General features: G+C 46.4%; 1 protein-coding gene across 7 annotated transcripts in view; it reads left to right on the top strand.

The window, feature by feature from the left end:
- The first annotated feature begins 1165 nt into the window (after positions 1-1165).
- The window catches only part of LOC111957882 (transducin-like enhancer protein 1), a 43286-nt gene continuing 29324 nt past the window's right edge, over positions 1166-15127 (top strand). For 4 of the 7 annotated variants that reach the window (XM_070437079.1, XM_070437078.1, XM_023978948.3 and 1 more), the window contains exons 1-4: positions 1283-2249; positions 2612-2712; positions 3236-3299; positions 3686-3730. In XM_070437079.1, the coding sequence (XP_070293180.1) occupies positions 2226-2249; positions 2612-2712; positions 3236-3299; positions 3686-3730 (234 nt within the window). In that variant the 5' untranslated portion in view covers positions 1283-2225. Of the gene's footprint in view, positions 1262-1282; positions 2250-2611; positions 2713-3235; positions 3300-3685; positions 3731-15127 lie in introns of those variants that run through there. The other 3 variants (XM_070437081.1, XM_070437080.1, XM_070437076.1) reach the window with 2 other exon arrangements.

Here is a 15127-nt window from a genome sequence, read left to right as displayed (position 1 = left end):
ACTTCAGTTGACTCTCCTGAACATTTAACGCCACTCCAGTACTGACTCTTTTCAACGGCGCCCTGAGAGGAACGCTAGTCACAGTTCTTGTCCCCAGTTGCGCGGGGCAACGCACAAGCTCCCCTCTGGATGACAGACACCCAACAAAATCTACACAATTCCACTTCGAGTCACTTTCACCGACCCAACATTCCCCGACCTCTTCTCCACCCAACCTGACACCACACATGGATCAGCCAGAAGGCAAGGATCCATTCTTCAAAAATCTTACTCCAACTGGGCTCAAACTCGGCGGTCTTCACCGCACCTGCCAGAGCAGTTAATTCATCCTCACTCTCGTCGTGTTCAATTTCCTTCTGCAGCACTCTATATTTACTCTTAATATGTTCCCCTTTCTTCCCTTTTTCTCTTCCAGCCTTCTTACCAACCTCTATGGGTTCCTCTGACTCCGTTCGGGCGTACTTGCCATCTTCCCTCTTCCTCAAGACCGCTGAGAAAACTTGAGACGACAACTTGTTCTTCTATACTATTGTTGTTTTTATCCCCACCAAGTAAATTATGTTTATTTTCACCTCCCTCATGGAACCCAGCCCTGTCAACGAATTCACGTTGTCAACCGGGCTACAGGAAGGGGGTCATCACTGGTTACCACCCAGCTCCAAACAAGACTCTCAGCTGCGTGACATACGTCATTCATTTGGGAACCAGGCGTGTCTGTTTAACCTCCCATTATGGCTACAGTATATTCACCCGGTGAAGACACAACTACAAATTTCAAATAGCAGGGCGTTCAAAGAATTGGTCTGATGGGGGATTCGTGATATCATCGCGCATTTAAGGACCTTTAACGGCACCACGTTACTTTGATTGACAGCTGAGATCTGTCACTCTTCAGTAGCTAGCTGTTTTGTGCGCCATTCCTCGCTAAACCTATCTGTCATTCGGGATTGGCTAGTGTCTGTGTTGCTCAAACTAATCGCCAGGCTTGAATACATGTATAGAACATCTATTGGAGGATTCTACCACTCGCATCATTTTGCCACGTGAAAAGACCTGTGGCTATTGGCCTGTGCAATTTTCGGGGGCGGTTCATTTTTTGGTTAGCTGGGTGGAGGCGTTCGATTATCTGGCACTGGCTTTCCCATGAGGGGAGCATGAACCTGGTTGAAAAGGGATTGCATTCGTTATGGAACTGGGTTACCTCCGGGCGTGTGCCAGGTTCCCCATCCAAAGCCCACGGCTAAATAGGTTCAAAACAAAAGTGAAGTAGCCTAGGCTAGATTAAGCACTTGTAGTAAAGAGTATGATTCTGTGTTCTGACATGCAAAAGTGATTGCTTATTTGCTTGATCAAAACGCTTTATCTACCTTCCTAATGAAAATTCGTTGAAAAAAAAATCGAACATATATTTTATGGAAAATAGATTTTTATGGACGATGGTTCTATGCTGACAAATTGACCAAGCGGTGCAGATTGGTGTTCGATTTGAGTAGGGCGCTCCTCGCTGCTTTTGCCCGTTCACCATAGAGCGGTGCACCGCGGCTCAGGTTAATAGAACTCCCTCCGTCTGAAACCGCGTGAGAAAGTTGCTTTTGAGGCAAGCTAACGTTATATTTTGTTGTGCTGGTAGTTATCAAAACAACAAAAACATTTACGAAACCTTTCTTGCACTACAGCCCCCCCCCCCCATTTATTCGAATACAGGTTATTCTTCGGTTAACGAATATTAATTTATACCGAGCATTCACCACAAGCAATTGCGGCAACTCAAATTACAATTAACTTCTGTCGATTTGTTTTAGTAGCCTACGCTTCTCATGACCGCGTTGTGGGTTTGGCTTGTTGACTAACTGGAGTTTCGGGCTATTTGGATATCGCTGCGTGGACAGGATTACAGTCTACATGAATAGGAAGACTAGTAGGATACTTTTTTTTGTCCTCACCTGTTTTTTTCTCCCTTCTATGGTTGATACATGATCGTATGCTGGAGTAGCCTACAGCGAGAGAAAAGGAGATTCTTACACGCATCATTCACCGGAGCACCGCTGATAAAGAGTTGACGGGAGATCTATGAGGACAAATGGTCGGACGTGTTTGTGTCATTTAACGGACAGTTTCGGAAGGAGCTAGGATGAATTTATCGTAATCTGGAGCATCCCCGCGCCTGTCCCTATTTTGTTAGCAGACGGGTTTATCAGGAACCGGGCATCTGCCGAGGTAGAACGATGTATCCCCAGGGTCGACACCCGGTAAGGTTGGCCAGTGAAACGCATTCCTCATCCGCAGATTCTCTGCACTCATTTGTCATGTTGAACCATTTTAGCATTTGTATAGCTCTGTATGCCCACGATGGCGGGTCGGTCGAAGTTCCTTTGTTTGTCATTGCCTTAGCGGCTGTCGGCCTGTAACATTTCTGTAATGAGTTTATCATGATTCACTCCCAGTAATTAGGGCAAGGCGTATATCGCACATGGCAGCGAATGCCGTATTGCTTTTTGTGTAATTCACTACTAATTAGCCTACAGCTGAAGTATTTGAAATGCTTCATCAGATGCAGAAACACCGGTTTTGAATGATGTGTTTTCTTTTTAAAAATGTCTTATTTTTACAGACACCCCACCAGGCCCCAGGCCAACCTTTCAAATTCACCATCCCAGAGTCACTGGACCGCATCAAAGAGGAGTTCCAGTTTCTCCAAGCTCAGTACCACAGGTGAGTGTCTGTTCAACACACACACACACACACACACACACACACACACACACACACACACACACACACACACACACACACACACACACACACACACACACAAATACTCTGAGGCCAAGATGTCACAGTTTTTGTGCTCAGACAGTATAGGTCTAAGACATGCAGATGTGCTTGAGCCAGAGGGGTGGCGTCTGAGGTCAGATTATTATAAATCCCCTCTTATTCCCCATGTGTGCAACTGCATGTTGCTGTATTTGGGACTAGTGAGAGGTAAAGCAGTGAGCTGGAATGCCCTGCATTCACAGTAGCAGGCAGTAGGCTATATTGCTGCTGCTATAGCCCTAGACCTATAACTTCTGTTACTGGAAAAAGGTAAACAAATATGGCTCTTCCATGATTCCAAGAGGTTTTCCTGACCATGTTTATCTGAACTGAATTTTGAATGTTTTCTGGTTGTGTTCAGGATTGGTGATGGTATCTGAGGCCTCTTGCTTTGTTTTGATTGTGTCCCTGTCTTCGGCAGTTTGAAATTGGAGTGTGAGAAGCTGGCCAGTGAGAAGACAGAGATGCAGAGGCACTATGTTATGGTGAGTCCAATCAGCACAATCTATGTTCAACTCTCAACCAATCAACTCGTAGATGTTAACACTGTCAATGTGTGGCTAGATATTATTGCCACATTGTACGTGCAAGCTTACTGTTATCTCTTATTGTTGCTCACACACACACACGAACAGGACTACACGCACACTCATCATTCACAAACACACATTGTCTCTCACATTCTGTGCTCAATGATCTCCAGTACATTATTGAGTTGGAGTGAATGTCACATTTTGAGGTTGTTTTGTCCTTTTCAAACACCAGTAGTATTATTCACATATCTCTCTTATGGCCAAGAAGCAGTCTACATTGAGATGTAGGAAATTGGAATTTACTGTAATCCTAGTAACTCCAACTCTGTCATCCACAGTACTATGAAATGTCTTACGGGCTGAACATTGAAATGCACAAACAGGTAAGCCTCACACATTCTTCTCTATCTCTCTTCCATAGTGTGTGTGGGTTCACCCAGGGAATGAGCTTTTAGCCTGCCAGGGAACTGGAGTGTGTTTTATCAGAGTTTATCAATGATAGATGGTGCTCTGTTTCTCTCTAGTTAGACCCGGTGGTACGAGCCCATAGGCAGGATGAATTACTCTGATTGATTGGTATTGTCTGGGGGAGTAGCCTGTTTTATTGCATTGAAGAGGCTGGGCTGGGGAAGGCATAGGAATCAATCACGGAACTCCCTGATCCAGGAAATGCAAAGGAGCACTCCCATATATCTCACACACAAGTTTGCCCCACAGGACCAGAGCACTCTGGCTCACAGCATTTACCAGTAATTACCACAGAAATCGATTGGTCAGGACAGAGGAAATTGGAGGTGGATTGGCCTGGGTGGTTTGCTGAGGAAGGATTTTTGTGGGTTCTATGTCTCTCCCCCTCTCTCTTTCTGATACTAATGCATGCCTCCTATTGTGAGGGAGATGCCGTTTCTGTTCGTTGTCTCCAGAGGGGGGCGTATTGTGAGTGATGTATCCGTACTGCCTCCTCACTGTAGCCTGTTGCTCTGGCCACTCCAGCCCCAGGCTAATGTGGCCTCCCCTTGGAGCAGTGGAAGCTGCTGAGGGGAGGATGGCTCATAATAATGGCCGGAACGGAGCAAATGGAATGGCATCAAACGCATGGAAACTATTTAAACTATGACAATTTTGTCCGATAGCTGATATTTTCCTTGCCCAAAAAAATGATACCGATATTTAGAATTTTAGCGCCTTTTTAAGCATAATAATACAGTTTAAATAGTTAACACACACATGGACGCAGCGGTCTAAGGCACTGCATCTCAGTGCAAGAGGCGTCACTACAGTCCCTGGTTCGAATCCAGGCTGTATCACATCCGGTCGTGATTGGGAGTCCCATAGGGCCGCGCAATTGGCCCAGCGTCATCCAGGTTTGGCCAGGGTAGGCCGTCATTGTATGTCCCCATTACCAGTAAAACATAATCAAAACCTATTTCTTTCACTTACTTGCTGTGCTGTTTCGTTGTTCTGTCGTTTCATTCTGAACCAGGATTTCATCATGCATGTCAAGCAGTGACGTTTCAGCTGTGTCTGTCCATGGCCTCTCTTCCTCGGTGCGCACTGTGTCTGTTTCCATCTTGTCCAGCTGTGTATGTAACATTTCACGTCAACCCATTTTTTTTGTTGTCTGCATTGAAGTAGCGGTCCTTGTACATAGCATTGAGCATGGTGGCGACACAGTAAAGCGAGTGCCACCGAATTGCTTGTTCACAGCCTGTATGCAGTTTTGTTGCGCAGGTGTTTCAATGCCATGACAGTGGGTATCACATCTGCTGCAGGCGCAGTTGATGAGCTTATTTCTCGAGTCAGTTGTTCGAATCGAGCTAGTGAGTGTTCATGTTCTCAAATTCCATTCAAATGGCAGCAGCGGTATGACAACCAGCACATTCATGAGCATGCAATACGACTTTTCTCAGTACGAAATCCTCAGCGACCCGATGTGCTGTCAGACTCCACATGATCATGGGGCTGATATCGCTGGTCCAAATGTCAGTCGTGAAGCTAATAGCAGTGACGCAATTGTATTAAAATGTTTTATTATTTTTTTTGCAGTGATGCTATTACTGTGTAACTCCGGTAGGGCAACATCTGAAAAATAGCGCACTTGGTAGTATGTAAATCAAATCAAATCAAATTTTATTTGTCACATACACATGGTTAGCAGATGTTAATGCGAGTGTAGCGAAATGCTTGTGCTTCTAGTTCCGACAATGCAGTAATAACCAACGAGTAATCTAACCTAACAATTCCACAACTACTACCTTACACACACACAAGTGTAAAGGGATAAAGAATATGTACATAAAGATATATGAATGAGTGATGGTACAGAACGGCATAGGCAAGATGCAGTAGATGGTATAGAGTACAGTATATACATATGAGTAATGTAGGGTATATAAACATAAAGTGGCATAGTTTAAAGTGGCTAGTGGTAAATTTTTACATAATTTCCATCAATTCCCATTATTAAAGTGGCTGGAGTTGAGTCAGTATGTTGGCAGCAGCCACTAAATGTTAGGGGTGGCTGTTTAACAGTCTGATGGCCTTGAGATAGAAGCTGTTTTTCAGTCTCTCGGTCCCTGCTTTGATGCACCTGTACTGACCTCGCCTTCTGGATGATAGCGGGGTGAACAGGCAGTGGCTCGGGTGGTTTGTTTGTCCTTGATGATCTTTATGGCTTCCTGTGACATCGGGTGGTGTAGGTGTCCTGGAGGGCAGGTGTTTCCCCCGGTGATGCGTTGTGCAGACCTCACTACCCTCTGGAGAGCCTTACGGTTGTGGGCGGAGCAGTTGCCGTACCAGGCGGTGATACAGCCCGACAGGATGCTCTCGATTGTGCATCTGTAGAAGTTTGTGAGTGCTTTTGGTGACAAGCGAATTTCTTCAGCCTCCTGAGGTTGAAGAGGCGCTGCTGCGCCTTCTTCACAACGCTGCTGTGTGGGTGGACCAATTCAGTTTGTCGTGATGTGTACCCGAGGAACTTAAAACTTCTCACCTTCTCCACTACTGCCCGTCGATGTGGATAGGGGGTGCTCCCTCTGCTGTTTCCTGAAGTCCACAATCATCTCCTTTGTTTTGTTGACGTTGAGTGTGAGGTTATTTTCCTGACACCACACTCCGAGGGCCCTCACCTCCTCCCTGTAGGCCGTCTCGTCGTTGTTGGTAATCAAGCCTACCACTGTAGTGTCGTCTGCAAACTTGATGATTGAGTTGGAGGCGTGCATGGCCACGCAGTCGTGGGTGAACAGGGAGTACAGGAGAGGGCTCAGAACGCACCCTTGTGGGGCCCCAGTGTTGAGGATCAGCGGGGTGGAGATGTTGTTACCTACCCTCACCAACTGGGGGCGGCCCGTCAGGAAGTCCAGTACCCAGTTGCACAGGGCGGGGTCGAGACCCAGGGTCTCGAGCTTGATGACGAGTTTGGAGTGTACTATGGTGTTAAATGCTGAGCTGTAGTTGATGAACAGCAGTCTCACATAGGTATTCCTCTTGTCCAGATGGGTTAGGGCAGTGTCGTTGCGATTGCGTCGTCTGTGGACCTATTGGGMCGGTAAGCAAATTGGAGTGGGTCTAGGGTGTCCGGTAGGGTGGAGGTGATATGGTCCTTGACTAGTCTCTCAAAGCACTTCATGATGCCGGAAGTGAGTGCTACGGGGCGGTAGTCGTTTAGCTCAGTTACCTTAGCTTTCTTGGGAACAGGAACAATGGTGGCTCTCTTGAAGCATGTGGGAACAGCAGACTGGGATAAGGYTTGATTGAATATGTCCGTAAACACACCAGCCAGCTGGTCTGCGCATGCTCTGAGGACGCGGCTGGGAATGCCGTCTGGGCCGGCAGCCTTGGGAGGGTTAACGTGTTTAAATGTTTTACTCACCTCTGCTGCAGTGAAGGAGAGCCCGCAGTTTTTGGTAGCGGGCCGTGTCAGTGGCACTGTATTGTCCTCAAAGCGAGCAAAAAGGTTATTTAGTCTGTCTGGGAGCAAGACATCCTGGTCCGCGACGGGGCTGGTTTTCTTTTTGTAATCCGGGATTGACTGTAGACCCTGCCACATACCTCTTGTGTCTGAGCTGTTGAATTGCGACTCTACTTTGTCTCTATACTGGCACTTAGCTTGTTTGATTGCCTTGCGGAGGGAATAGCTACACTGTTTGTATTCGGTCATGTTTCCGGTCACCTTGCCCTGGTTAAAAGCAGTGGTTCGCGCTTTCAGTTTCGCGCGAATGCTGCCATCAATCCACGGTTTCTGGTTTGGGAATGTTTTAATCGTTGCTGTGGGTATAACGTCTTCGATGCACTTCCCAATGAACTCGCTCACCGACTCAGCGTATTCGTCAATGTTGTTGTTGGACGCAATGCGGAACATATCCCAATCCACGTGATCGAAGCAGTCTTGAAGCGTGGAATCAGATTGGTCGGACCAGCGTTGAACAGACCTGAGCGCGGGAGCTTCTTGTTTTAGTTTCTGTTTGTAGGCTGGAAGCAACAAAATGGAGTCATGGTCAGCTTTTCCGAAAGGAGGGCGGGGGAGGGCCTTATATGCGTCGCGGAAGTTGGATTAACAATGATCCAGGGTTTTACCAGCCCGGGTAGCGCAATCGATATGCTGATAGAATTTAGGGAGTTTTGTTTTCAGATTAGCCTTGATAAATCTCCTGCTACAATGAATGCAGCCTCGTTATGTGTGGTTTCCAGTTTACATAGTCAGATAAAGTTCGTTCAGGGCCATCGACGTGTCTGCTTGGGGGGTAATATATACGGCTGTGATTATAATCGAAGAGAATTCCCTTGGTAGATAATGCGGTCGACATTTGATTGTGAGGAATTCTGAGTCAGGTGAACAGAATGACTTGAGTTCCTGTATGTTGTTATGATCACACCACGTCTCGTTAATCATAAAGCATACCCCCCCGCCCCTCTTCTTACCAGAAAGATGCTTGTTTCTGTCGGCGCGATGCGTGAAGAAACCAGCTGGCTGCACCGACTCCGTTAGCGTCTCTCGAGTGAGCCATGTTTCTGTGAAGCAAAGAACGTTACAGTCTCTGCTGTCTCTCCGGATTGCTACCCTTGCTCGGATTTCATCAACCTTGTTGTCAAGAGACTGGACATTGGCGAGTAGTATGCTAGGGAGTGGAGCGCGATGTGCCCGTCTCCGAAGCCTGACCAGAAGACCGCTTCGTTTGCCCCTTTTACGGCGTCGTTGTTTAGTGTCGCCGGCTGGGATCAGATCCATTGTATTCGGTGGAAGGCAAAACACAGGATCCGCTTCGGGAGAGTCATATTCCTGGTCGTAATGATGGTGAGTTGATGTTGCTCTTATATTCAGTAGTTCCTCCCGACTGTATGTAATGAAACCTAAGATTACCTGGGGTACCATTGTAAGAAATAACACGTAAAAAAACCAAAATACTGCATAGTTTCCTAGGAACGCGAAGCGAGGCGGCCATCTGTCGGTGCCGGAAGTAGTCCGGACTTAAACCCGATTGAACATCTCTGAAGAGACCTGAAAATAGCTGTGCAGCGACGCTCCCCATCCAAACTGACAGAGCTTGAGAGGATCTGGTGCTCGACCAGTCGGCAAAAGCCAGCATCACCCACGACAGAGAACGGTTGATTGTCAAGGGCAATGAATTCCATTATCTTGGCATTTTAATGGATTTTGCTTTTGAGTTGTCTAGATGAAATTTTCTTACTCTTTCAAATGACTGCTCAACTTGTTGACTGCTCGATCCACACAGCAGATATTGTGGGCTAGGTTAGGAATGCTGTGTTGCACGTGTAGCGCTAAATTTTACATTGCGTCATTACGTCATGTACCTACATTATATAGGTATGCACATCAGCTTTGATATCGGTTTTGTACATCGGCATTAAACCAGACATCGGGCTGATGCCGACGTTGGCATTTTTAGCTAATATCGGCTGATTCCGATAAGTTCACCGATATATTGTGCATCCCTAATGGAAACCATGATGTATTTGATACCATTCCAACTATTCCGCGCCAGCCATTACCACAAGTCCGTCCTCCCCAATGAAGCTGCTACCAACCTCCTGTGAATTGGAGCTCCTGTCTCTGCTGCCTGGGTGTATTGAGTTTTAGGAGAATGGAGAGCAGCCCCGTTCTCCTGCTCAAATAAAGGTATTGGGGCTGAATTCTAAACTCACTCCTAGGGACTTTACGTAGATCCTAACGGAATTGAATGGAGCTCCATTAACTGGTATGGTACTAGGTCTAGCTCCATCTTGCCCTCTGATAGGTTGAAATTTAGCCTATCCAGTCCTCAGGTGAACTACAGAACCAGCAGTACCTGGGAGTTAAAGGGCGACTGCACTTCCTGATTTGGCCTTGTTTTTCATCACTGCTTATTAAGAAATGCTAGCGGCCATGACTGAAGGTAAATGAGAGTTTGATTTGGGAGTCTTTGACATTCAATCACAGAAAACAGTAGCTAGTCAATTTGAGTTAAAACATTATTGAAAGCAAGCTGACAACATGCATCAAACATGTCACCAGGTTTGCTTGATGATGAGCTAGCTAGCTAACATTAGACATGCAAATCTTCCTCTCACATTACACGTTAGGGAGAGGCTATGTAATCTCCTCTCACTGTCAACTCCATTTATTTTCAGCAAACTTAAAATGTGTAAATATTTGTATGAACATAACAAGATTCAACAACTGAGACATAAACTGAACAAGTTCCACAGTCATGTGACACACAGAAATTGAATAATGTGTCGATGAACAAAGGGGGGGAGGGGGGGGTTCAAAATAAAAAGTAACAGTCAGTATCTGGTGTGGCCACCAGCTACATTAAGTACTGCAGTGCATCTCCTCCTCATGGACTGCACCAGATTTGCCAGTTCTTGCTGTGAGATGTTACCTCACTCTTCCACCAAGGCACCTGCAAGTTCCCGGACATTTCTGGGGGGAATGGCCCTAGCCCTCACCCTCCGATCCAACAGGTCCCAGACGTGCTCAATGGGAATGAGATCCGGGCTCTTCGCTGGCCATGGCAGAACACTGACATTCGTGTCGTGCAGGAAATCACGCACAGAACGAGCAGTATGGCCGGTGGCATTGTCATGCTAGAGGGTCATGTCAGGATGAGCCTGCAGGAAGGGTACCACATGAGGGAGGATGTCTTCCCTGTAACGCACAGCATTGCGATTGCCTGCAATGACAACAAGCTCAGTCCGATGATGCTGTGACACACCGCCCCAGACCATGACGGACCCTCCACCTCCAAATCGATCCTGCTCCAGAGTACAGGCCTCAGTTTACTGCTCATTCCTTCGACGATAAACGCGAATCCGACCATCACCCCTGGTGAGACAAAACCGAAACTCCGGCACTTTTTGCCAGTCCTGTCTGGTCCAGTGATGGTGGGTTTGTGTCCATAGGCGACGTTGTTGCCGGTGATGTCTGGTGAGGACCTGCCTTACAACGGGCCTACAATCCCTCAATGAGCATTGATGGAGGGATTGTGCGTTCCTGGTGTAACTCGGGCAGTTGTTGTTGCCATCCTGTACCTGTCCCGCAGGTGTGATGTACCGATCCTGTGCAGGTGATGTTACATGTGGTCTGCCACTGCGAGGACGATCAGCTGTCCGTCCTGTCTCCCTGTAGCGCTGTCTTAGTTGCAATTCATTGCCCTGGCCACACCTGCAGTCCTCAAGCTTCCTTGCAGCATGCCTAAGGCACATTCACACAGATGAGAAGGGACCCTGGGCATCTTTCCTTTGGTGTTTTTCAGAGTCAGTAGAAAGGCCGCTGAAGTGTCCTAAGTTTTCATAACTGTGACCTTAATTGCCTACCGTCTGTAAGCTATTAGTGTCTTTACAACCGTTCCATGGGTGCATGTTCATTAATTGTTTATGGTTCATTGAACAAGCATGGGAAACAGTGTTTAAACCCTTTACAATGAAGATCTGTGAAGTTATTTGGATTTTTACGATTTATCTTTGAAAGGCAGGGTCCTGAAAAAGGGACATTTTCTTTTTTTGCTAAGTTTATTTGGCTAGTTACATCACGGGTATCGTTGCTTAGTATCATAGCGGCATAGCCTATTAAATAATGAGCTGTAGCTGTTAATGAATAATCAACAAATCTTAGCTACTTACCAACACACCAGTCTCAGGTTTGACAGTTGACAGCCCAAGTAGAAACTAGTCGGATGTAATCCATATCCTGGCCATATGCCCATGATTGTTGAACAACTTTATGGAATCCCATTTTCTATAGAGTAGCTATTTCCTGAGAAAGGGCAAGTATTAACCACACGTTTTGTCTGGTGAAGAGGTTAGTTTTGCGTGACCGGGTGCCCTTGGTGAGCAGGACTTGCTCATTTTCAACCATTCCATATGTCCTTCACCCACACAGGGCACCAGGCCATGTAAAGGCAGCTCGCCCAGTCTTTTCACAGAAAACACTGGGTCACAATAGGCAAAAGGGGGAATTAATTGTTGACGTACAGTGCATTCAGAAAGTATTCAGACCCCTTCACTTTTGACTTTTTGTTACATTACAGCCTTATTCTAAAATTGATTAAATTGTTTCCCCCCCTCAATCTCACACCCTATAATGACAAAGCAAAAACAGGATTTTTGTTTTCTCAAATGTGTGTATGTATGTTTTACATAAGTATTCAGACATTTTACTAAGTACTTTGTTGAAGCACCTTTGGCAGCGATCATAGCCTCGAGTCTTCTTTGGTATGACCCTACAAGCTTGGCACACCTGTATTTAGGGAGTTTCTCCCATTCTTCTCTGCAGATCCTCTCAAGCTCTGTCAGGTTGGATGGGGAGCGTCGCTGCACAGCTATTTTCAGGTCTCTCCAGAGATGTTCAATCGGGTTTAAGTCCGGACTACTCAAGGACATTCAGACACTTGTCCCGAATCCACTCCTGCGTTGTCTTGGCTGTGTGCTTAGGGTCGTTGTCCTGTTGGAAGGTGAACCTTCGCCCCAGTCTGAGGTTCTGAGTGCTCTGGAGCAGGTTTTCATCATGTATCTCTCTACTTTGGCTCCGTTCATATTTCCCTCGATCCTAACTAGTCTCCCGGTCTCTGCCGCTGAAAAACTTCCCCATGCTGCCCCCATGTTTCACCGTAGGGATGGTTCCAGGTTTTCTCCAGATGTGATGCTTGACATTCAGGCCAAAGAGTTTGATCTTGGTTTTACTAGACCAGAGAATCTCCTTTTTAGGTGCCTTTTAGCAAACTCCAAGTGTGCTGTCATGTGCCTTTTTACTGAGGAGTGGCTTCTGTCTGGCCACTCTACCATGAAGGCCTGATTTGAGGGAGTGCTGCAGAGATGGTTGTCCTTTTAGAAGGTTCTCCCATCTCTACAGAGGAGCTCTGACAGATTGACCATCGGGTTCTTGTATAGACAGGTGTGTGCCTTTTCTAAATCATGTCCAATCAATTGAATTTACCACAGGTGGACTCCAATCAAGTTGTAGAAACATCTCAAGGATGATCAATGGAAACAACAGGATGCACCGGAGCTGAATTTCGAGTCTCATAGCAAAGAGTCTGAATACTTATGTAAATAAGGTATTTCTGTTTTTAAATTTTTAATAAATGTGCACAGATTTCTAAGCCCGTTTTCACTTTGAAAAGATGGGTAATTGTGTGTAGATTGATGACGAACATTTTTTTATTTAATCCATTTTAGAATAAAGCTGTAACGAAATGTGGAAAAAGTCGAGGGGTCTGAATACTTCCTGAATGCACTCAAGTAAGCCAAACCAAACCCTCAAGTGATGACACAGTCACTTACCAAACTCTGTTTATGACCCATATTATCCTATTTACACATTTTAGTCAATTTTGACACTGGAATTCATGTTTCTGACCCGTATCGATGCCACAGGCCATTTCAAACCAGAGAAGTTGGTTATAAAGGGCAGTTGATCTTTAAGAGAGTGGGGTAGTTCTGAAATTCAACATATGTTCTCCTAGTCCCTGTAGGGCTCACTTTCTCTGCCACCTGGCAGGCCCTGCTGCTCAGGTCACACCCTCTGTCCTATGACCTGAAGGCCCCCATTCACTGATATCCTAGGTGATGACTTGAGAACTCATCATGATTGGGACGTGTGGTTTGTTTTGTCACCTACTACCCTAGCTGAACGCACTTATCGTCTTATGCTCTGCGTAAGAGCGTCAGTCTACTCAATGACGACAGGCGATCCTTTCAATGTAACCCTCTGGCATGTGTGATAACCACCATACTGTCTGACTTTTGGAGTGTGGTTGGGTAAGACACAGGCAGGTAAATCACACTTACCCACTTTGGCCCAAAGCTCTGGGTCACATGATTATTTCCTTAACCACCCCTTAATTAATCCCGTTAGCTCCCTCTAGTGATGTTACGTTTGATGCCAGGGCTCTGAGGCATGCATTGAAATCACTAAGCAGTTTACTTCGAAGCCGTGGGCAGATGCTTGTCACTTTATCAGATGCGCGTAATCACTGACAATTGAAGCGTTGTTTTGTCGAACAGCCACCTGATTGGTTTGGTAGAAGGCAAAAAGGCTACCCTGGTGCGACATCATCTATAATAATTTGGCTGCTCTAAATGATTTTGACCAGCAGGTGCAACTACTGTACACTGTGTTGATCAAAGCCTCAAGTAATGAACCTACTTTTTGACACAATTGACTGGAAATGCTCAATGCTTCAGGAAGCTTAGTTTCCCTGTAACTAGCTCCCTCCCGTGGGTTTAGCTTAGCGGTAGTGTACTGGACACAGCCTATTACTGGCCTGCAGTACCTATCTGCTGGCTAAGAATGCCCCTCAGACATTCTGGGAAAGCACAGTGGGAGAGGCAGGTATTTTATTGCCCTAGCGAGGTATTATAGGTTATCTGCTGTGTTTCTAGGAGCTAGCCTGCGTGTGTGCTAATGATAAGCCCGTCAGGCCGAGGCTTCTGAGGGCGTGTCACATGAGGACAGGGCCTATAGCTGGGCTGCTAGAAGACTGGCTGGAGGAACTCAATTTATCAAATGTATTTTTATAAAGCCCTTTTTACATCAACAGTTGTCACAGTGCTTTACAGAAGCACAGTGGCTAGAAAAAACTCCCTAGACGGCAGGAACCTAGGAAGAAACCGATAGGAACCAGGCTCAGAGGGATGGCAAGTCCTCTTCTGGCGCAGCCGTGTTTTTATGTTATGGAGATTTGAGGCCGTATGTATCAAGCGTCCCAGAGAAGGAATGCTGATTTTAGGCCCAGTTTAGCCTTTTAGATCACAATGAATACGATTACATGGACAGGGGGGACCTGATCCTAGGTCGTCACTTCTGCGATGAGAAACTTGATACATATGGCCCCTGAGCCCGCACTCCAGTTTTCTCACCAGCTTTTCAAAGGCAAATGGGCTGTGTCGTGAGTGTGAGTGTCTGTGCGTGTGACTGTCTGTGCGAGTGTGTGCATGTGTCTGAGTAATATCCCATTACTGCATTCGGAGGCTCCTCTAGTTCCCCCTGTACCCTGGCCCGCCTCGTATCAATTTGTTTGGCCGATATGTAATTTCAGCTGGATCATCTGATTTGCCGCCTCCGTGGGGATATAGGGTATCCAGGCAATCGCAGTCACCTCCGGGGGCCGGATGCCCGGCCATGGTTATGAGAGTGGGACCAAATTAAATTAGGAGTGATGAGATTATTTTAAGCGCCGATGGGAGTGGAAGAATAGAAGAGTGAGACACGGTGAAACCTAATCTAAGGCTGACATGATAGCAAGGCTGGGGCCTGTCTTTGATTCACTGCTTTGTGTGTG

This window comes from Salvelinus sp. IW2-2015, linkage group LG33, assembly GCF_002910315.2.
Source record: "Salvelinus sp. IW2-2015 linkage group LG33, ASM291031v2, whole genome shotgun sequence".
In the NCBI taxonomy this organism is placed as follows: Eukaryota; Metazoa; Chordata; class Actinopteri; order Salmoniformes; family Salmonidae; genus Salvelinus; species Salvelinus sp. IW2-2015.
Note: the sequence above shows the minus strand (reverse complement) of the source record. Positions and strands in the feature narration are given on the sequence as shown.